Source organism: Moschus berezovskii, chromosome 6 (genome assembly GCF_049115385.1).
Source record: "Moschus berezovskii isolate FMDL1 chromosome 6, NW_MosBer_1.0, whole genome shotgun sequence".
Taxonomy (NCBI): Eukaryota; Metazoa; Chordata; class Mammalia; order Artiodactyla; family Moschidae; genus Moschus; species Moschus berezovskii.
In genome coordinates, this window is record NC_142465.1 from 31796868 (window position 1) to 31819393 (window position 22526).

General features: G+C 48.3%; 1 protein-coding gene across 1 annotated transcript; it reads right to left on the bottom strand.

Moving 5' to 3' along the window:
* Positions 1-696: 696 nt before the first annotated feature.
* On the bottom strand, positions 697-16134 carry LOC129536573 (keratin, type II cuticular Hb5-like). The gene is made up of 9 exons (XM_055395578.2): positions 15692-16134; positions 13016-13224; positions 11256-11316; positions 10258-10353; positions 8767-8931; positions 8407-8532; positions 5071-5291; positions 2157-2188; positions 697-1452 (listed from the first exon to the last, which is right to left on the bottom strand). Exons 1-9 carry the CDS (start codon positions 16112-16114, stop codon positions 1301-1303), a joined length of 1485 nt encoding a protein of 494 aa, XP_055251553.2. The 5' UTR covers positions 16115-16134; the 3' UTR covers positions 697-1300.
* Positions 16135-22526: the final 6392 nt, after the last annotated feature.

Below are 22526 nucleotides of genomic sequence, written 5' to 3' on the forward strand. Positions count from 1 at the left end.
GGACAGACCATGGGGTCATGAAGAGTCGGGCACAACTGAGTGACTAACATACACAGCCCTCAGTTTGGATCCTGGACTAGCTGTATAAGAAATTACTCAACTTCTCACAGCCTTAATTTCCATATCAGTATAATACTATTTCTGCAAGCAATGAATGAAATACATATATGATGTTCCAGACATCTAACCAGTGCTCATCAGCACAGGCTCCCCTCTCCTCTTTTCTACCTTTGCCCCCACCCCACCCACCAGGGGTGGCCCAGACTGGCTCTGATCTTTTGACAAAGTCAGAGGAGAAAGGCAAAGAGTTGAATCTGATCCTGTGAAAATCAGAGGGAAAGTCACTTCCACAGCCAGAATGATCTGAGCCACCCACACAAACCAGTGACTCTTGATCTTTAATTCTTATGGGAGTCACCTGGGAGCTTGCTTAAATTCAGATTCCTGGACTCATCTCCAGAACTTTTGATTCAGTGGTTCTGAATGGAGCCCAACATCTGCATGTTTAACAAGCCCCTCATCCCCCGCTCCTCGGGGATCCTGATGTAGATGGTGGTCCGTGGACCACACTTGAAGAAGCACTGAATCAATTGAGGAAAACAAGGATAGGCACAGGCATTGACTTGGTTATAGGAGAAAACGTTTACCATGACATTTAACCATGCACACCAAAAGAGAGAAGAAGCCATACAGGAATCACCCCAATACAATAAAATTACAAACCACCAATAATAAAAACCTGGGAGGATTAGCCTCAGCCTCTCCACCCTGACCGCTACCTGGTTGAGGGATGCTCTGGGAACATACAATCTCTCAGATCAAATGAGGGGACTCCCAGAGCCCCAGCCCCACTCCCTCTGCTGCCCCTTCAGTGCTGATGGGCCATGAACAGTCTGTTGTCCAAGGGCAAAGCACAAGGGTGCATCCACGTCCTGCCACCTGTTACCTGGGCCCCTGCCCAGAGGGCCTGGCATATAGTCAATTCTTAGTAAATGTCTACTAACCTGAAGTTAGGGAAGAAAATGACTAAGCAGTTTATATCAAAAAGCCTTTACATCTTTTCTTAGACCACAGTGAGGGGGGAGAATCAATGGAGGTGGCAAGAATGCCAAACCCAGGGTTGACACTCAAAGAGTAAACCATAACTCCAGTGAGAAGGCACCTGGAGAGTTAGTCCTGGCTCCCCAGTAAGGGACAATCACTAAACTGACATTTGGGCCTGAGACATAAAAGCTTTCCCTGTCCCCCACTCTCCACCCTGCCCACCTCAGACACCATCTGTCCAGAGCCCTAACCCCCACTATGCAAACCTCACAGATCTCACACTGGAACAGGCTCCCCCAACAGAAGGGGAGCAAAGAGCACTGCTGCTGATGGCCATGCCACCCAGGCCACGAGGGACGGTGGAACCAAGGTCCCCACAGATCACGCCACCCTGAGAACGGCTCACACCTGTAAGGAGATACCAACTCAGAATTCTCTCCATTTCAGACATGGCATGACCCAGAATTTTTCTAGAACCGATGATTAGCTCTCTTTACACACTGAGCGACTAGTGACACGAATCCTTTTAAACTACAGGAAAATCTAAACCCATTGTCATCTTCCTGAAGAAGTATGGTTAGCCAGTTGGACACCGATCTCTACTTGACTACATTGCAATGTTGAAATCTTTAGGCAAAAACTGATTGAGAACAGAATCATCTAGAAATAATGCTGCTCGAAAGGTGAGGGGAACAGATGACATCTAGGCTAGAAGCAGCAAATTGTTAAAGATACATATTTAAGAGATGTTTTCAGTAGCCCCAACTGATCAGAATATACAGCTCATGGTTGGTTGGTTGGTTTTCTCATAAAACATTGTACCACCTGAGGAGTATTCTGTGTGGCTGAAAGACTTGAGTGATTTTTAAAGAACCAGTTAGCAGGTCCGAATTTGCCACAGGCGTATGCTTAAGCTTCATGGATGCTCCAGGTGGGCCCACATTTTGGATGGTGGTCAGATATTTGGGGCTATCCATTTCTCTCAGTTCCTATCCCCCTCACTCAGTGTCCTATGGACAGAGGTCCAGCCCCCCATCACAAGCAACCTATGAAGCCATCTATGAAGACCATAGATACCCAACGAAGCATGCCCACCTCACCCTCAAACTTACAGATGTTGATGGAGCCCACACCTTCACACAACCTGTAGGGGAGAGGAGAGGAGGCAGTTAGAACCTGGTTCCTCTGCTCTTGCGGCATGCCTGCTCCCCATCCCGAAGGCTCAGTGCCAGCACTGTTCCCTGGGGTCCCTAAAGGGCAGGGGAGGTTACTTTGCAGGATCCAAATGGCCACTTTATTCCATTTGCTTCTAGGCTCTGGAAACTTGGAATGCTGAAAAGTAGGGGTGGGGTGACCCTTCTTGTCCCTCTGCTAAAATTTCAGCAAAGCCAAAAAATAGGTGATGGGAGCAGCTACTGCCTAACTGGACACCTCTGGGTGGGAAAAAGCTTGCCTAGCATCCAGATGGATCCATTTTTATCTCACATTCTTAAGTGCTACCCCAGACACGCACCAGACTTGATAAATTCAGAGAGGCTGGAGGGTATATAGTTAAGAGCCTGGACCCTAGAGCCAGCTGAAACAGTTACTAGCTGGATGACCTTGGGCAAGTCACCTAACCTTTCCAAGCCTCAGTTTCCTCAGCTCTAACAAGACTGTTATAAGTTCTGTGTGTAAAGTGTCTGCAAACAGAGCCTAGCACGCAGTAAACCTGATGTGAGGGTTTTTGGTACCCTTTGTTGAACACTATAAACAACTCGTTATGATGAGTCACTATACCAGGACCTTGCATGTTTCATGAACACCTGTACTTTCTGTTCTGTGTCTCCCTCACTTTTTTTTTCCTCCCTCACTTTTTTTAAATTCCCAACTTCAAAACTTTTCCTCCAGGAATGCTCTACTCTGATTCATTCTGCCTGACTCAGAACCCTTTTCCACTCCTCGTCTTCTCAGGGGATATATGCTTCCAGCTCACCTTCCTGCTACGTGAACCTGGCTTTGCTACAGTCTCAGAATTGTGCCCTTCCAGAAGATTCTAGCCAATGCCCATCAGCAGCTATCTCCAAATTGAGTGATTAGGCCTGCTTTTATTTTCTTATTTTCTGTGTTTTCTGCAATGAATGAGCATATAATCTAATTACATATGTTATATGTAAGAGGAAAGTAAAAGTGTTAGTAGCTCAGTCATGTCTGACTCTTTGCAACCCCATGGACTGTACCTCGCCAGGCCCCTCTGTCCTTGGAATTCTCCAGGCAAGAATACTGGAATGGGTTGCCACTCCCTTCTCCAGAGGATCTTTCCAACCCAGGGGTCAAACCCAGGTCTCTCACATTGCAGGTGGATTCTTTACCATCTGAGCTCTCAATGAAGCCCCATATGTAAGAGAAGAAGGTCTATCAAAAGGGCAGTGGCCACCATATGCAAATACTCTAACAACCCTTTAAAAGCTCATGTGTGGGGAATAGTGCGTCATTTGTTATGACTGAGTTATCAGCACACTAATGATGACTGATGATTACCATAATGAAAGGAAGCTTTACATTGCACCCTGAGTGCTAACAAGTGGGTTAGGGACTGCAAAGGAGGTGACAGAGCAGCTGGCTTCACCCAAAGGCCTGAGAAATGGACAGGAAATTTACCAGCTTTGGCCAGGCATGGCCAGATGCCGCGGGGGCCACTCTTGTCAGATTTCTAACACTAACAGTGTTAACGTGGAGTCTCTCCATCGGTGCAGCCCTGTCGGGCCCCCCCAGCATAGAGTTATTCGAATTCTGATAATAACTTCTTCCTGCACAAACTTACTACGTTCCATTACCTGTTGAATCTTTGCGATAGCCTGAAGCAGTGGGTTTTATGATTATCTGTGTTACAGGTTAGGACATTACTTTGAAGCTAGTACGTGTAGCGCTGGGATCCAAACCCGGGTGATCTGGCTCACAGCCCGTGATCATAACCCCTACACTCTATTCCCCAGTCTGGCCTGCTCCCACGAGGGGCCCCAGCTCAGAGGCAGTGGTGACGTGGCCATCTCAAGGCTAGAGACTCTCGGACCACCCGAGATGTAAGCCTGCATCGCTCCCTCCCATGCTGACTTCCCCTGGCCCCAATTCTCGGCTCAAACTGTCAGCACTGCCTGAGGCAACCTATCCCTTTCCCACCCCCTCAGCTTCTCTACCTCCTCCCCCGAGAAGCCTCTGACAGCCTTCCTGGGACACTAAGCCCAGTCACCTAGAGGATGGGTAGATCCATGCCTGCCCCGTCTTCTCTGCTGGGCAAGGACGCAGTGCTGCTTCTGTCTATTCTCCATTTCTGAACACCAGACTCTCTGGGCTGAGAGAATTCCTTGCATTCTGTGCATCCCAAATTGAATGGTCTTTAACAAACCTTATGAATGATTCCAGCTTTCACAACCCACTGAGCTATGACTGCGAAAACACCCTTTCAGCCAACAGGGTAAAGTAGTTGCCTGGGAATGAGCTGCAGGTGCACTGGAAGGACAGCACAGGAGGGGAGAGATCACTGGAGTGCTAGCCAGCAGGCTGGTGTAGTTCTAGCTCAGCCACGAACTAGCTGCAATCTGACGCTGAAGCTGAAGCTCCAAGAGTTTGGCCACTTGATGCAAAGAACCAAGTCATTAGAGAAAACCCTGATGCTGGGAAAGATTGAAGGCAGGAGGAGAAGGGGATGACAGAGGATGAGATGGTTGGATGACATCACCGACTCAATGGACATGAGTTTGAGCAAACTCCAGGAGATGGTAAAGGACAGGGAAGCCTGGCATGCTGCAGTCCATGGGGTCGCAAAGAGTCCGACCTGACTGAGCGACTCAACAACAAGCTGTGGTCTTGGACCAGCCTTTCTCCTCTCTGAGCTTCAGGTTCCCTATCTGGGAATAGAGCAATGGCTGGCCTCTCTAGGTCTCTAGAGACTTGGCCAGTTTGAACGCTCTCTGCCTGGAGGTGAGTCAGTGAGACACTCTTCTAGCCCCACATGGGGATATGAAGTGGCCCTGGACCCATCCTCACCGGCTCTCCTCGCCCTCCAGCAGTTTGCGATAAGTGGCGATCTCCACGTCCAGGCCCAGCTTGGAGTTCATCACCTCCTGGTACTCCTTGAGCAGGCAGGCCATGTCCTGCTTGGCCTTCTGCAAGGCTTCCTCCAGCCCAGCCAGCTTGCACTTGGCATCATTAAGGGCCGCCTCACCCTGCTGCTCCGCCTCGGCCAGGGCAGCCTCCAGCTTGCAGCGCTGTGGGGAGGAAAGGAGAAAAGGAGCTCAAGAAGAGTGCAGGCTGTGGGGACTCTGGGTGTCTGAGCCTGCAGGAAACCTATACCTGTTCTAACCACATTAAAATAAATATTTTTTAAAAGCATATCAGAATGCAATTGAGGAAAACTTCTAACTTTCTCTAACTTCACTTCTGGAAAGTAAATCATTCTCATATTCCATTATTTGGCTACTGATAGTAACAAATTACTTCCAATACGTCTTACATAGTGGCTGAGAACAGCTAAACCGAGGTGGGAGGACAGAATTTAAACCAGGTATATGTGGAAACTCAGTATTATGATACAGGTGGTATCACAAACCAGTGAGTAAACAAATGGATTACATAACACATTTTCTTACTATATGTAGAGAAATTTAATTAAAAACCTACTCCTTGCATATAACAAAAATAAAGGTCAAATGGATTAAAGACCTAAATCTGAGAGGTAAAAGTATAAAATCAGTAGAAGACAAAATTGTAACAGGAGATCTCTATGATCTCAAACTTGTAAGTATAAACCGTTAAAGCAAGAAGTGATGGATTTGGCTACATCCAGTTTGAAGATTTCTATTCAGTAAAGGAAATCATAGCAAAGCAGACAAGTGACAGAGTGAGAGAAGATTAACTGCAAAATGTATAAATATAAAGGGTTAACGTCTACATAGAATGGACAGGAAATATTGGAAATCACTAAGGAAAAAAAAGACAATCACAGTAGAAAAAATGGGCAGATGATCTGAACAGGCAGCTCTTAGAAAGTGAAAGTGAAGTCGCTCAGTCGTGTCCGACTCTTTACGACCCCGTGGACTGTAGCCAACCAGGCTCCTCTGTCCATAGGATTCTCCAGGCAAGAATACTGGAGTGGGTTGCCATTTCCTTCTCCAGGGGATCTTCCCGACCCAGGGATCAAACCCAGGTCTCCCGCATTGCAGGCAGACGCTTTAACCTCTGAGCCACCAGGGAAGCCCTTAGAAAGGAAAATGCAAATGAGTAGTAAGTAAATGAAGAGACAGTCATTCTAGTTAATGACAGAAATGAAAATTATAGTAACAGATGCCATTTACACGTTATTAGATCCAAAAGAGTTCCAAAGTCTGATAATAGCAAATGCTGAAATAGAAGTCCTCGCTTGCCCATACTGGGAGCACACTCTGGTCCAGAATTCCGAGGGCACTTATGGAAAGTAAATTAGTGAATATCTTACAACTCAACAATTTCATTTCTTGCTTTATACCTTCAAAACATCCCTCATGTGGTTACACATGGAAACCTGTAGACATATGTATTAAATGTTCATAATACAACTAATTGTAACATCAAAGTCTTGGAGGCAAACTAAGCAAGCATCTATCAATAAGGGAATGGATAGGAAACCATGGTTTATAAACAGGACAGAAATAATGAAACAGACAATTTATAGTGATGTGCATGGATTTCAAAGACTTCCAACTGGCAAGGGGCAGAATTTGAATGAAATTTATTGTATAATAACATTTTGTAAACTTAAAACACTAAGAGGTTTAAATGAATCTAATATACATATGAAATATATAGATGAAGGAGAGACTATAAAGAACTATATTAAATGCACGAGAGTGAGTGCTGGGATGAAGTTAGGATGGAACTGAAGATGAAGGATGGACAGTTTTAAATGAGAGAAATGCACAGAGGGCGGTAGTGCTCTGCTTGACAGAGTGGTGTGTCACTAGTTCAGGCCTGTGCACCCCAAGTCCAGCAAGAGAAGCGGGGAGAGAGAGAGAGAGCAGGAGACGAGCCCAGCACGAGGCTATGTTGTCGAAGGTGTGTTTAGAGGAGAGAAACGGTGAAGGAATACAGAGGGCAAGGAGAACAGAATTCAGAGAAGGTTCACCAAGCAGCCTCTCTCTGAATGTCTTGTGCACTCTTGGCCATTCAGATGCAGGTTGTTAAAACACAAGCCTCTTCAAAAGGGAACACTCCTACAGTGTTGGTGGGAATATAAGTTGGAGCAGCCATTATGGAAAACAGTATGGAAAGAGAAAGTTGCTCAGTTGTGTCCAACTCTTTGCAACCCATGGACTAAACAGTCCATGGAATTCTCCTGGCCAGAATACTGGAGTGGGTAGCCATTCCCTTCTCCAGGGGATCTTCCCAACCCAGAGATCAAACCCAGGTCTCCTGCATTGCAGGCAGATTCTTTACCAGCTGAGCCATCAGGGAAGCCCAAAATAGTATGCAGATACCTTTAAAAAAACTAAACATAGAGTTACCATATGATCCAGCAATCCCAATCCTGAGTTTGCATCTGGAGAAAACCCTAATTAGAAAAGGTACATGCACCCCAATGTTCACTGCAGCACTATTTACAATTGCCAAGACATGGAAGCAACCTCAATGTCCATCGACAGATGAGTGGATTAAGATATGGCATACAGAGAGAGAGAAAGAGAGAGGAATATTACTTGGCCATAGAAAAGAGTAACATAATACCTGTAGCAACGTGAGTGGACTTAGAGGCTATGTATTGAAGTCAGTCAGACAAAGAAAGATACCATATGATGTCTCTTACACGTGGAATCAAAGATAGGACACAAGTGAACTTATCTGCAAAAGAGTCGCAGACACAGAGAACAAACCATGGTTACCAAAAAGGGAAGAGGATGGGGAAGGGGATAAATTAGGAATTTGGGATTAGCAGATATAAACAACTACATATAAAATGGATAAACACCAAGGTCCCACTGTATAGTGCAGGGAATTATACTCAATATCCTTTAATAAACCACAATGAAAATTAAATATATGTGCTTGTGCATGTGAGTTAAATTGCCTCAGTTGTGTTCAACTCTTTTGCGACCCTATGGACTATAGCCTGCAGGCTCCTCTGTCCATGGGGTTCTCCAGACAAGGATACTGGAGTGGGTTTCCATGCCCTCCTCCAGGGCATCTTACCAACCCAGGGATCGAGCCCATATCTCTTATGTCTCCTGCTTTGGCAGGTGAGTTCTTTACCACTAGCGCCACCTGGAAAGCCTATATATATGCTTATGCCCCTCCAAAGTTAGCAGCAATGGGAGGAAAGCAGAGAGCAGACCCCAGCAGCAGCCCACCGACCTGCTGCTTGGCATTCTCCACCTCGGCTGTCAGCCTCTGGATCACACGGTTCAGCTCATTGATCTCCTCCTTGGTTCTGCGAAGGTTCTCACCCTGCTGTATTACCGTGACCTTCATCTCCTCGCACTGCAGGTTGGGAGACAGACAGGAGGAAAGAACCAATGACTGCAAGGTGAGTGCAGGTACTGAGATGTTGTCATGCAGAGTCAACCCACATTTCTTCTGGGATTGTCCCACCTCCTGCCCTGCTCTGCATGGACCTCCACTGTAGCCCCTCTGAGTGCATGGGTGCATTTTCCAGGGAAGTTCCAGCTCCAGTGGTCCTGTCTGCCCAGTGGGGCAGTCTGCCCTCCAGCTCACCTTGGTTTGGTACCAGGACTCAACCTCAGCCCGGCTGCGGCTGGCGATGCCATCATACTGAGCCTTGATCTCAGCCACAACCGAGTCCATGTTGAGGTCCCGGCTGTTGTCCATCTTGACCACCACCGAGGTGTCAGAGATTTGCGACTGAAGGAGGTAGATTTCCTGTAGGAGACAACAACCAGTGCCCTCATCTCCAAAGCCCTCTCCGATTATCCTCTCTGCAGGTAACTCAAAACATAAACCCCAACTCTGAAATTTTAGAAAATTAATTAGTAAACTTCTGACAAGTCAGGAAATTTTTTTTAAGTGCTGCTTTAAGAATAAAAGGCTAGAATTTGGATCATAATATCAAGGCAGTGAGTAAGGTGGAATTTCATTAATGCCTGGATCATCGAGGTAGATTTCTATGGATAAAGTCAAATTGGGTCACCTCACTTGGGGCCACAACTACCCAAATCAGCTTTGACTGTCTGTATAAACCTAATCCACCAGACAACAGATCGGTTCAGAGTCCTGAATTTTCTAATTGGGCTTTCACACTATTTGAATTAATAAGATGTGATTATTATATTCATATGCCTAAACTTACAGTGTCAAATCTCCATGTTATGCTGTGTAGATAGGAAAAGAATCATAGTCTGTCAAATTATTTTTGTTTCTTGTCTTCTTTAATTGCAGTATAGTTCATCTGCAATGTTATGATCACTTCATATGTATAGCAAACTGATTCAGTTATACATACATATATATTTCTTTTCAGATTTTTTTCTTATAGGTTATTACAAAATGTTGAGTACCTGCCCTCTATGGTAGGTCCTTGTTGGTTATCTATTTTAGATATAGTGTATATCTACGGAGAAGGCAATGGCAACCCACTCTAGTACTCTTGGCTAGAGAATCCCAGGGATGGGGGAGCCTGGTGGGCTGCCGTCTATGGGGTCACACAGAGTCGGACACGACTGAAGTGACTTAGCAGCAGCAGCAGTGTATATCTGTGGAGAAAGAAATGGCAACCCACTCCAAGATTCTTGCCTAGAGAATCCCATGGACAGAGGAGCCTGGTGGACTGCTGTCCTTAGGGTCGCACAGAGTCAGACATAACTGAAGCGACTTAGCATGCATACATGCATTGGAAAAGGAAATGACAACCCACTCCAGTGTTCTTGCCTGGAGAATCCCAGGGACAGAGGAGCCTGGTGGGCTGCCATCTATGAGGTCGCACAGAGTCAGATACGACTGAAGCGACTTAGCAGCAGCAGCAGCAGCAGTGTATATCCGTTCACTCCGAAAAGGAAGGGCATTACTCGTTTCTATTTTGAAAGATTTGAGCAAGAGAAAAATCTCTTGTCATACAAGGAAAGTATGCTGAGGCCCTAGAAGAATAAGGAATGAATAACTTTTCCTAGAATCAAGGAACCGCGACAGAAAACCTAGAAAACCCTCCTCCACCCTCTCCACTTGCCCTTCTGGAGATGGGAAGAGGCTCACCTCATCGTACAGGGACTGCAGGAAGCTCATCTCCTCCTTCAGGGCCTCCACGTTGGCCTCCAGGTCAGCCTTGCGCAGATAGGCACAGTCAATGTCCTGGTGGAGACACAGAGGAGGGTGGGACAGGGGAGCCTTCAGCCTCTGTGGAGGCCCTGAGGCCATCTCCCAGCCCACCCCTTTCCCATCACCCAAACATCAGTGGGACCCCCTGGGATCGAAGTGGGGAGGATTCAGACTCCTAGAGACTTCTTTCCACTTCCTCTGGAACTAGGGATCCCGCAGAAGCAGGGAGCCTAAGATGACAACCCAAAATGTCAGGCTGCAGCCGCCAAGCCAAACTGGTCCATAGAGCATGGCCATGTGGTGAGCACAGAGTCAGGGGTGGTCCTTGGCCCCCACGTCAGGCACCACTCAACACCCAAGCAGCTGGCTCTCCCATCTGAAACCAAGGCCACACCTGTCCTGGCAGATTTTCTAAAAGCCCTCTTTCCATTCCATTACTAACAAATGAGGTGTGTCTGGTAAGCACAGTATTTATGAAGAGCATTAGCATACACTTCAACTCACCAATTTAAAATCAAAGAGAAATCGTTAATAGTTATCTCCCCTGGTTTTTCCACCGTCTCCACTTGCACTGAATAAGGACCACAGCTCCCATAGTCACTAGCAAACTGAGAACTAATACCTCCCCATCTGGGAAGCAAAGGGCATAGGAGAGTGAAACTGATTTGAAAGCGACCATTTCAGCTTTTGGGAAGTTTATAAAAAGCCAAATAGCATGACAAGGTCTCTTTTTAAGAAGCTTCCATCAGCACAATCTGGGTTCCTGCACAGCAACAAGATGGCTTTGGCAGACTGACCCACTGACAAGCCTCTGTTTGCCAGGGAACCTGGTCTGACCACCACAACTGGACTGACTAGAAATTAGAAAGATGCCCAGTCTCCAAGCGTGCAGCATCCAAGATTTAATTCCTCTTCATGTGCAACGAGTCATTTACCTTCTTCAGCACCACAAACTCATTCTCAGCCGTAGTCTTGAGAGCCACCTCTTCTTCATATCTGAGGAGAGACAGCACAGCTGGAGAGGCCCCACCCAAGGGGCCTAGCCAGGCTAGCCAGCCGACTCAGGCTAGCCAGCAGAGTCCTAAGTTATCAAAACTCCCTGGTCCTGCCCTGGACTTCCTGTGTGTCTTAAGAGAAGCGTCTTGGCCTCTCTAGACTTCTGTTTCTCAGCCACAAAGAACCCACCAAAGGACACCGGATATGGAGTCCAAATACCTGATTTCTGGTCCAAGTTTGGGCTGAAGTCCCTGCAAAACCTCAGGCAAGTCACTGAATCTCTCTGCGTCTTGGGTTAAATTGCCCGGTGTGTGATATGGTACTCAGTAATTATTTGTTCATTTCAAATGAATGAAAGATGCTCCAGGGGGCCTTTCAACCCTAAAACTGTAAAAAATGTAGCGACCCAGGAGGCCATTCTCTCCCCGCTCCTTCAACATCCAAGACCTTGAAATCAGAGAAGCCACCTATGGTGCCCAGATTGCTGGGAGCGTTTCCACAGCCCTCCTCTGCCAGCCTGGTCTAGTCTCTCTCTCTTGCCTGTGAGGTTTTATCCCTGGAGCAGTCCTGCCCCAACCTGACAAGGAGCACCAGAGTTCCCAGAACATGGTTTTCACAACTTTTTAATGACAGGGTAATTGGGACTGCTATAAACTCTGAGCTCTATAATTACCAGCCCTCACACCCCCAGAGTGGGAGACAGACCCTGACATCTGCAAACACAATTGTGTCTGCATTTGCATCCCCCCAGGCAAAGTTTAAAAACCCATTGCTGGATCCTTCTGGATGGTAGAGCCTGATCTTCCAAGACCAGAATTTCAATTACTTCCCAGTGAAATTACCAGCACTGATTATGTCAAAATCACCCGTCACTCTGTCCATATCTACCAAGTAAAGAAGAGCAAGTTAACAGTGACCCAGTAAATTTAAATAAGGTAATGGCCAGACTAAATAAATCGAATTAAAACAAAAGATTTACATGGACCTTTGAATTGTGGAGCCTGGCAGAACAAGAGCCTGATAACTTGTCTGCTGAGTAAACAGAAGAATGACCCAAGTTCATCAGACACTTGAATGGTATCTGCCAAATCACCCTCAAGGTAACTCCCCAGAGAGCTCTCCTTTCCTCCCATCCTAGCGCTGACAGCTCCCAAGTGTCTGTTCCCCATCCTCCTGCTCCCTTCGTTCCTCACTCTCCATCTCTCTTGGGCTTCCCTGGTGGCTCAGATGGTAAGGAATCTGTCTGCAGCACAGAAGGCCAGGGTTCAATCCCTGGGTCAGGAAGATCCCCTGGAGAAAGGAATGGCTACCCAGTCCAGGATTCTTGCTTGAAGAACTCCAGGGACAGAGAATCCTGGTGGGCTACAGCCCAGGGGTCACACAGAGTTGGACACGACTGAGTGCCTAACACTTCCACTGTCACTTTCTCCACCTCTGGGTCAGTCTGTGCTCTGGATGTGTGCCCACCTCTCCCAGGCTGGGAGCTCTTCTTCCCTGCAAAGCTTTCCCCAGTTCCCAGAGTGGGGCTGCAAGTGTTGAGAGCTGAGACAAGACAGAGCAGGCTAATAAAGCAGAACCATCTTGGTAAGTAGGCTGGGGTGACCCTAATCTTCAGCCACCTCCATCTCCAGGAAGGTTGTATGAACTCAGTCAAGACCCACTGCAAACCTGTAACCACTCCCAGCCTGGCCACACTCACTTCTTCTTGAAGCCCTCCAGAACTTCCTCCACGTAGTTGAGCTCTGAGGCCAGCCTCCCACTGTCGGCCTCCACGCGCTCGGCCTCCCGCCTCAAGGTCTCAATGTAGCCATTGAACAGGGGCTCCAGGTTACTCTCGCAGCACTGGCGATTCTGGTAGAACTGCAGCTTGGTCTCCAGCAGCTTGTTCTGCTGCTCCAGGAAGCGCACCTGCCATCCAGAATGGGAGAAAGAGACTCAGGAGGAGCCCCAGGAGGTGACTGGTCCCCTAGAGCTCCCTCTGCCCTTGGGGATGATCCCTGACCCACACCAGCCCGTGACCTTCCCCCAGTGGCCAAATGATCTGGCCAAGTCAGAAAATGCAAGACATAACTGTTCCCCCAAAAAACTTCCCGTCACTCCATCCCTCCTTCCAGAAAGAATACACAATTTATTTGTGACTTATTTATTCAGCACAGAATGAAATAACTTCTCATCCTGCAAAAATATCCCAGACCTCATGTGGTAAGCCAAAAATGGCCCCTCTAAGATGTTTATGTCCCAATCCTCAGAACCTGTAAATAGGTCACATTACATGCAAGAGGGCCTTGCGGGTGGAATTAGGGTTATGAAACTGAAGATCAAGAGATTAGCCTGAATTATCCAAGTGGCCCCAAGATAGTCACATGGGCCTTTTAAAGTGGAAGGGAAGGCAGAAGAGTAAAAGATATCCTCAAAAGAAGGAAGCAGAGGAGAGATTTGAACCATGAGAAGCTCTGGACCACTATCATCTTTGAAGATAGAGATCAGGCCTTGAGTCAAGGAATATAGCGGCCCCTGGACACCGAGACCAACCTCTGGCAGTAAGCCAGCAAGGAACAGGGACTCCAGTCCTCCAGTCACAGACCTCAATTCTGTACAACGTCTGCATGGCCCTGAATGTAAGTTTTCCCAGGACCTCCAGAGGAAGTACAACCCTGCTGACCCCTTAATTTTGGCTTCATTAGGTAATAGGTTTGTGTTCTTTTAAGCTAAAGTTTGTGGGTATTTTTATGGCAGTGATTCAAAAATGCACCCACCATGACTCTCCTTCACTCTGACCGCAAGGCAAGGGGTCCAGAGGGACTAGACCAGGAATCTGAAGATTTCTCATTGCCTAACTCTGCCACTCACCATGGCTTTGAGCCTGATTTTTTCTGAGCCTCAATTTATTTTTTAATTTTTTTTAATTTATTTATGGCTGCCTTCAGTCTTCGCTGCCGCTCAAGGACTATCCTAGTTGCGATGAGCAGAGGCTACTCTCTAGTTGTGGTGTGTGGGTTTCTCCTTGTGGTGGCTGCTCTTGTTGCAAAGCATGGGCTCCACAGTCTGAGCTCAGTAGTTGTGGCTCACGGGCCTAGTTGTCCCAAGGCATGTGAAATCCTCCTGGACCAGGGATCAAACCTGTGTCCCCAAGATTGGAAGGTGGGTTCTTAACCACTGGATCCCCAGGGAAGTCCTCTGAGCCTCATTTTAAACTGAGGCAGTGAGAACACATCAGCAAGGGCACACTGGCAGCCCCTAGGTGCTATCTGGCCCAAAAGCATGTTTTATTTGACCTTCACACTGTTTTATAAAAATCCGATTCATCGCCAGCATCTAACAAGCGAGTGATTTGGTACAAGAATCTGGCTTTCCCTCACCTTAACAAGCCTGAAACTTGGATGATGCTGGGTATGAACTGGATTTCAACCTCGCCCAACCCCTGGTGGGTGGCCTTGGGCAAGGAGTGACCTGCATGATAAAAGGTCACCTTCATTTTGCCGATGTGAGGGAAGAATGGTTTGGACAGCCAAGAGCATGTTAAGAATGGGTGTCCAGCACTTTAGCTTGCAGGCATGCCTATTCCTGATGAAGGCATTTGTCTAAGAACAAAGTTTCCACCCCTCCCGCCCCCATCCCCTTGGAATGCACCTTACTACAAAGTCCAAGGTGCAGATGTGCCCAGGAATCACCCTGGAAAGGGAGGCTTTCCTCCAGTGGACATGGGTGGCTGTCTTTCCCAGAGCTATCAGACTTGCAGAGGGAGCTTCACTGGGACAAGGGGAACCAGAGCTGTGTATCCAACCAGAAGGCCGGCTTGGAGACGGAAACGCCAGAATAGCACCACGCTGCATCCCCCAACCTGGCCCCTGGGGGTCTCCTGTCTCTCACCTGTCTGTAATGTGAGGATAGGGGAGTGCATCAGGGTCAGAAGCCCTAGACATTCCCAGCCTTCCCACAAGGTGCCCGCCAGACAGCAGCAGGACAGGAGCTTCTGGCCTCCCTCTCTGTCGCAGCTCCCCTGTCCACAAGGGAGCTGGCAGCATCTCCTCTAGGAAAGGGTGAGGCACCAGCCTCGGTAGAGAGGCTCAGCTCGCCCAACCCCTTGATGGCTGAGATCCAGAAGATGGGGCCCCAGATACACAGTCAGCTCCTGCTGGGCAAGGTGAGCAGCAGTGATAAACCTCCCTTTTCTGTCTGCTGGTTTCACATCCATGATTACTTTGGAGTCTCATGGCAACATTTGAAAACTGAGACCCTGATCCAGTCATGTTCTCAGGGCCGTGTGCTAGTTCGGAACCGGGCAGTCTCCAGGTATTGGAACCCAGTCTGTCACCAGGTTCCAAGTACCTTTCCCTTCCTAAGCCACAGGCCAGGGGACAACCCAGACACCCACCTTGTCGATGAAGGCAGCGAACTTGTTGTTTAGACATTTGATCTGCTCCTTCTCCTCGTGCTTCACACACTGTGCCTTGGGGTCGATCTCCAGGTTGAGGGGTGTGAGGAGGCTCTCGTTGACCGACACGGTGGTGATGCAGGGTGGGGTAGGCCCACAGAGGCCCCCTGCCCGGTAGCCAAAGCTGCCCCCTCCTTGGGGGGGCCACGCACAACTCACTGCGATCCGCGGGGACCCCACTGCACACAGGCTCCGGCTGCCGAAGCCCCCAAGACGCCGGTAGCCGGGGCCCCCGGGACTGCCCCGGCGGAAGGCCAGGCCATTGGCAAAGCCATGCACCCCGGGCTTGGGCACAACGACTGAGCAGGAGCTGAAGTCCCTGACCCTGCAGCTGGAGCTGTTGCGGTAGGAATGGCTCGCCATGCCTCTGGTCGCCAGGCCAGAGCCAGGACGGGGAGGTGGGGAGAATCCAAGGATGCCAGGACCCGCTAGCCCTCCTGCCTTTTATCAGGCAGACAGCAGGCCTCCAGACAACATAAAAATCAGGAGAAAGTTATTAACATCATTTACGAGCGTGGGAATCTCCCGCTAGGCAGGCTGAGAGGAAAGCTGAAACTTGCCTCCCTTAATAGATGTGTCAAGGAGACCCTGCATCACAGTAAACCTGCCCCTGCCTTTTCAGCCCCACAGGCCTAGACACATCCATGAAGCCCCTAATTCCCCTGCAGCCCTGGGATCAGACCTGACATCATGATCCCACACAGGCGAGTGGAGGCCTGTACCAGTGCATTCTTGAGACTCGAAAGGTCCCATGTCCCACTGAGGTCCCTGGGACCATCCTTCCCAGTAGAGCACTTGATGCCTGGAGCATCCTTCCAGGTGAGCATGGGTAAGGGGTCATCTTCGAGCATTTCCCTGGCATGGATGAAAGTGAAGTTCTCTCAGTCGTGTCCGAATCTTTGTGACCCCATGGACTATACAGTCCATGGAATTCTCCAGGCCAGAATACTGGAGTGGGTAGCCATTCCCTTCTCCAGATCTTCCCAACCTAGAGATCGAACCCAGGTCTCCTGCATTGCAGGTGGATTCTTAACCAGCTGAGCCACCAGGGAAGCCCGGCATGGATGAAGATGCTGGCATCTCTTCTTACGTGCTGCTGGCTGGCCAGCCACTAATCCCTTCCATTGGCACAAGGAAGACACCTGCGGGGTCATGCAGGTCATTCAGTGCACAACAACATCCCATCTTATAGTAGAGTTACTGAAGCTAGTAGTGGCCTCTCAATTCAGAAATCATGTCTTATCCACTTTTTTAGCCCCCACGGCAACCAGAACATACTAGCTCCTCAAGAAGTATTGCTTGAATAGCCCAGACACAAGAGGAAGGGCCAATGTGTGGAGAACTCCTCCGTCTAGTCCACAGACACTGGCTGGCCCTCCACTGTGTGCCAAGCCTGGGAGCCAGCCTGGAGGAGGTGCCTTCATTCTTGGGGGTGAGTGCTGATGTCCCACCAGAGCAGGACCCTGGTCTAGATGCCAACCAGATTTCTCAACAGAGTGGATTCAGGATGTGAGAGAAAGGGAAGGGTCAAGGATGTCTCCACATTTTCAGGTGGGGTAAACCTGTCCCTGGGCTGTCCCAGTGGCTCAGCAGGAAAGAATCCGCCTACAGTCCAGGAGACAGGGATTTGATTCCTCAGGCAGGAAGATCCTCTGGAGGAGGGCATGGCATCCCACTCCTATATTCTTGCCTGGAGAATCCCAAGGACAGAGGAAACTGGCGGGCGACGGTCTGTGGGTTCACAAAGAGTCAGACACGACCGAGGTGACTGAGCTCATGTGCATGCAAAGCCGGCTCCACAACAAAGAAAAGCAGTGAAGCAGTGAGGAAAATGCCAAGATCAGTGCCCCAAACGCTCATCCTGGCTCTGCTGACTCTATAGCCTGGCACAAGTCACCCACCCTATCTAGTCCCCCGTGTTCCCAACAGAGCATGCCAGGGTCAGACTGGATGGCCTTCAACATTTCCTAGGGAAGCAATGGGATCTCAGTTTTGTCAGGAATCCATTAGAGTTCATCATTCCACAGGGCCCGGCTGAGCATACTGGACAGATGATAGATAAATAGGTGATGAACACTTAGATGAGAGACAGACAGACAGACAGATGCTGAGCCCTCCTCTCCAGCCAGTAGGCCTGTTTCTCGCTGCGTCCCATCCCTTCCCTGTGTGCCTGAGCTGCTTCTGGTCCCAAGCGTTGCTTGAGAGAAACAAGAGCAAACCTACTTTGTTGTCTTTGGAACTGAAATCATGTGACCTGCCCTCAAACCCTTGTGAAGCTAATCTTTTAAAATCTAAATTTCACCTGAAATGATCACAATATTGTTTGTTAATCGGCTGTACCTCAATACAAAATAAAAAGTGTTTTTTTGAAAAACAGCTGATCTCATGCACAAAATAAATAATAAAAACATGAAAAAATCTGAGTTAAAATCTCTGTCTTTAGCAACATTGATTTGTTTGAATGCCTAGCTCTGTCTCTTTTCATTAACATTATTCATGACAATATTGTCAGAATTTCATTTTCTATTCCTTCTTAGGGCTCTGAGTATGTATACCATACCAATAATTCCTTGAAATTTAATTTTACAATATACTTTTCTAGAACCCTATTAAATGATGAGTGTGTTTTAAAGAAAATGTCCTTCCATTGCTATCATGGACTGGCAAGGGACAAGAACTCTTCCTGCTACTTTGTTCACACACCAACCAGGGCTTCCTGGACCAAGAAAACTAAGCCTTATGGTTTCCTCTACCCTCTGGAGACAGAACTGTTGAGGAGGGACCCCAAAAATCACAGACGCTCTGATCTTAGCATCTGTGTTCATGTACCTGGCAGGTGTCCAACACGTGAAATTCTTCACTCAACAATATTCAAGTCTTACCATCTGTGTTTTTAAAGCATCATCTCCAACATCTGATGAAATGGATGGTTCTATCCAGCTTTGCTTCTTCTCCTCTTTCCTTTTCACTGAAATACATCCTTCCTTAACTCCAAGGAGTTTTTTCATGCTTTATGCACAGCGTGACTTCCTCCCTTTACATTAAAGCTGTTTCTTCCATATAAAGTCAACTGCCCTTAAAGTCCTGAGTTCCATCCCAACAATTGGTGAATTCTCAATTATCTCCTTTTGTTAACATTCTGTCTAGGCTAATTCCCTGTATCTGTTGTGCTTGTTCAGGATTTAAGGAAGATGCATGTCCCGGCAGTCTGAGCAACGGTGGCTTCCTAGGAGGACGTTAGAGGGGGGCAGGCTGCACCTCAGCAGTGGCACCGAGTCACTCCGGGGTGTGCAGGGACTCGGGGCAGAAGCCTTCCCACTGTTCAGGACCAGTGGTGACCCAGGCATGGTGGCATCTCAGAAGTGGCCCATGCTGCCTTCTCTCAGGGGGTCTTATGTGTTTACTCTCAAAGGTAGAGAAGATTAGGCTAGTTCATCAGCATCTCACATGGAGCATCCCTTAGGCGGAGTTTCTCATGGAGCCTGGCTTGCTCCCTGATATATGATACCTTTGGCCCAATTACAAATTCTGACCTAATCTCGTTAATCTTGCAGCCAAAATTACAGGACACAGAGATGAGCATTCTTGCCCCAGAAGGACCTAACGGCAGGGAAGGCAGAACGTCCCGGATTACTGGGTGCATTCCTGTATTCCTTATTGTAAAGAAAGTTAGCGTCCAGGGCTGAAGGGAAATGTGTATAGTCACGCCAAGGTGGCAGGGTTGTGGGAGGTGGGGGGTGAGTGGCAGCAGTGTACTCCAGTGGGGAAGAGTATTTTGTCACTGACGTTGTTTAGAATTGCTCGTGCTTGGTGATAATAAGAACAAAGTGATTTTTAGTGAGTTTTGCTATTGGTTTTTAAATGCCTTACCAAAAAATACACCCCTATGGCCTACACCCAGGGGAGATCAGTCTCACTGTATCTCCACCCCACCCCAAGTCACCAAGTGGCTCAAATACAGTAAGAGTTGGTTCCTTAACCACTTAGCACCATTGAAGGTGTAAACCGGTCAGTAGGATAGCCATCCACACAGGAGTTCAGAGACCCCAGCTCTGATCAGTGTTGTCGTTCTCGCCTGTCTGAGACATGTGGGTGCTAGATGCTGGATTAATCACCAAGGAATACAGTCATTAGACACTCCTGCTGCCCGAAGTGAAATGAGGTGGCCTGACCTCACAGCCTGGAGGGGGCTGGCGTTTCTGATTCCATCTTGGCCTTGGGCTGGGTCAACCTCACATCATCTTAGATAGACTTTAATGTAACAGACTTAGAAATCTTTCCACACATGCAGAAGCTTTGGGTCAACCCTCAAGTATTTAGAGTTTTACTAAATGTAACACTTTCTTCCCTCACAATTCCAGATCAGCAGAAGGTTCATGCCTATGGATTAGATCCCTGTTTCTAAGAGGCTTTCAAGCTAAGTGACACGTGCTGAGATGGGGAGAGGACAGGCAGACGGGCCCAGAATAAAAGCCTGGAACCAGGACAAGAAGGCAGGGCTCGCTAGTGTCCTAGGCAGGTGGAAGGCAGGAGCAGGGTTTCTGAGGTGTGGGGTTATCAGAAGAGCATCCTATCACTGGGGAAAACAGAAGGGGACCTGGGGGAACAGCTTTGAGTCTCCTGTATCTGATGCCAGAGGGAGAAACAGGCTGTTCTGGTTTCTGGGGCAAAAGAACTGCTAAAAACCTATGATTCAGATATACAAAAAACTAAGTTATCCATTATGGTTTTGCATGAGGAATGGAGATCCAGGGGATTTTTCCTGAGACCCCAGAATGGCAGCCAAGTCCCAAAGCTCAGCACCAAAGGATGTTAGTCCCCAAGGTCTAAGAGAGCTACATATTGGACCTGGCCATTACTCCTCATGGTCACAGGCCCCAGAGATGTTCTGGGAGGAAGCTGAGGTGGAAGGGCCACAGTCTCGCCAGTGCCCAGCAGCATGGAAGGCAAAGCGTGGCCAAATGTTTTCAGGTAGCAGCAGTACTGGGGTACCACACAGGAATCAGCCCTCAAACGAGCGTGTGGGACCACTGCTCAACTGCAGGCCACCACGGAGCCTGCACCCCACCAGCGGCCACCTGGGCAGAGGCCTGCTCAACGGTGCTTCCCCTTGGTGCCACACTCATTGAAAACCTCCTCAAAGAAGGAGGTGGGGGTGTGTTAAGAGGGGCCTGACCCACCCATCCAAGCCCTTATAGCTGTGAGCAGACTGGCTGGGCCCTGGGCAGGTGGTTTAAAAGTGGGGTGAGAGAATAGGTTTGAGCAGAGCTTAAAACTGAAATCTTAAAATGAATTTAAAATGTCTTAAATTCTGAAATGAGATGATTCTAATCATGAAGAGTGGCTGCATTCTATGGAATCCAGCCAGCATAGTAAATCACCCTAAAACATAGCAGCTTTTAAAAAAACTTTTTATTTTCTATTGAGGTATAGCCAGTTAACAAGCAATGTTGTGATAGTTTCAGTTGAACAGGAAAGGGATTCAGCCACACTTATATTAATACCTATATCCATTCTCCCCAAAACTCCCCTCCCATCTAGGCTGCCACTTAATGTTGAGCAAAGTTCACATGCTACATAGTAGGTCCCTGTTGGTTATCCATTTTAAATATAGCAGTGTGTACATGTCCATCCCGAACTCCCTACCTATTCCTTCCTCCATTCTTCCCACTCCCAGCAGCCATAATCTTGTACACAAAGTTTGTACGTCTGACACACAGCAGTTTTAAAAGCCATCTGTTTTACTTATGAATCTGTGGTCCGGGCAGTAATCAGCAGGGTCAGCTCACGTTCTGTCTCGAGGAGCTCCCGAATTCTCAGGCAGCACCCACGGATGATCTGTGCCCAAAGTGGCAGCCATCCTTGCCCTCTGCTGCTCAGACCACACAGGAGGAAGAGTGCCCAGGCTCAGCCCCCTCACTGCTTCTGGAGGAACACTGGTGGCCAGGATAGCAGCCCATGGGGGTCAAGGGCAACTGAGAAGTCCTGAAGAAGAAGAGGTTCGGTGTCTGTGTTGGGGTGAGGGAAAGTTGATGGGGACATGACAGGCAGCTATGCCCACAGATCCTGTCAGGCTTCTAGGGGACAGGACTGATGCTTTGGTTCCCAAAGAGGTGAGGATACCCAGGAGGCTGCAGTGACAGGGGACCCGGTTTCGGGTTCCACTTAGGGGTTGCTTCCAGGTTGCTCATCACGAGACAGGGAGGCAGCTAGCTGCCTGGAGGGTGTGGTGGGACTCAGTGTCCTCCAGAGTTCCCCAACTCCAACAGCTCAGGAGGCTTGCCAGAGGAGAAATTTCAGGAGCCAAACAGAAAAAAAAAAAAAAAAAATTGGCCCAGAAACACTTATAACTAGCCCTTTCCCTATCTAGTTCTAGGCTCTTATCCAGCTGCATCATACTAGCCTGATGTGCAATCCATTTCACAGATCAAAACTCTGAGCTCTGTGCTTCAGACCATCCGACAGAGATGCATGCGTCTCTGGAACCTGAGGTGCCTTAGAGAAGATGCTCCTGGACTGCCGGCATTGCCATGCTTCCCCACTAGAGGGCATCCTAGTCTGGCCACCAAAGACACCCAATGCCATGATTGGGGAAAAGCCATTTTCCTCCATGAAGCCTTCAAAGGTTGACGGACACAAAGTACATCTTCCCTGACTCTTCCCAGCCTGGATTTTTTCACTCTCCCAGAAGCTTCCCTCTGAGTTCTCAGTACCTCATGGGGTAACCTCCTTAGACAACCCACAGTCATCACCCCAACATGTTAACTTTCTAACA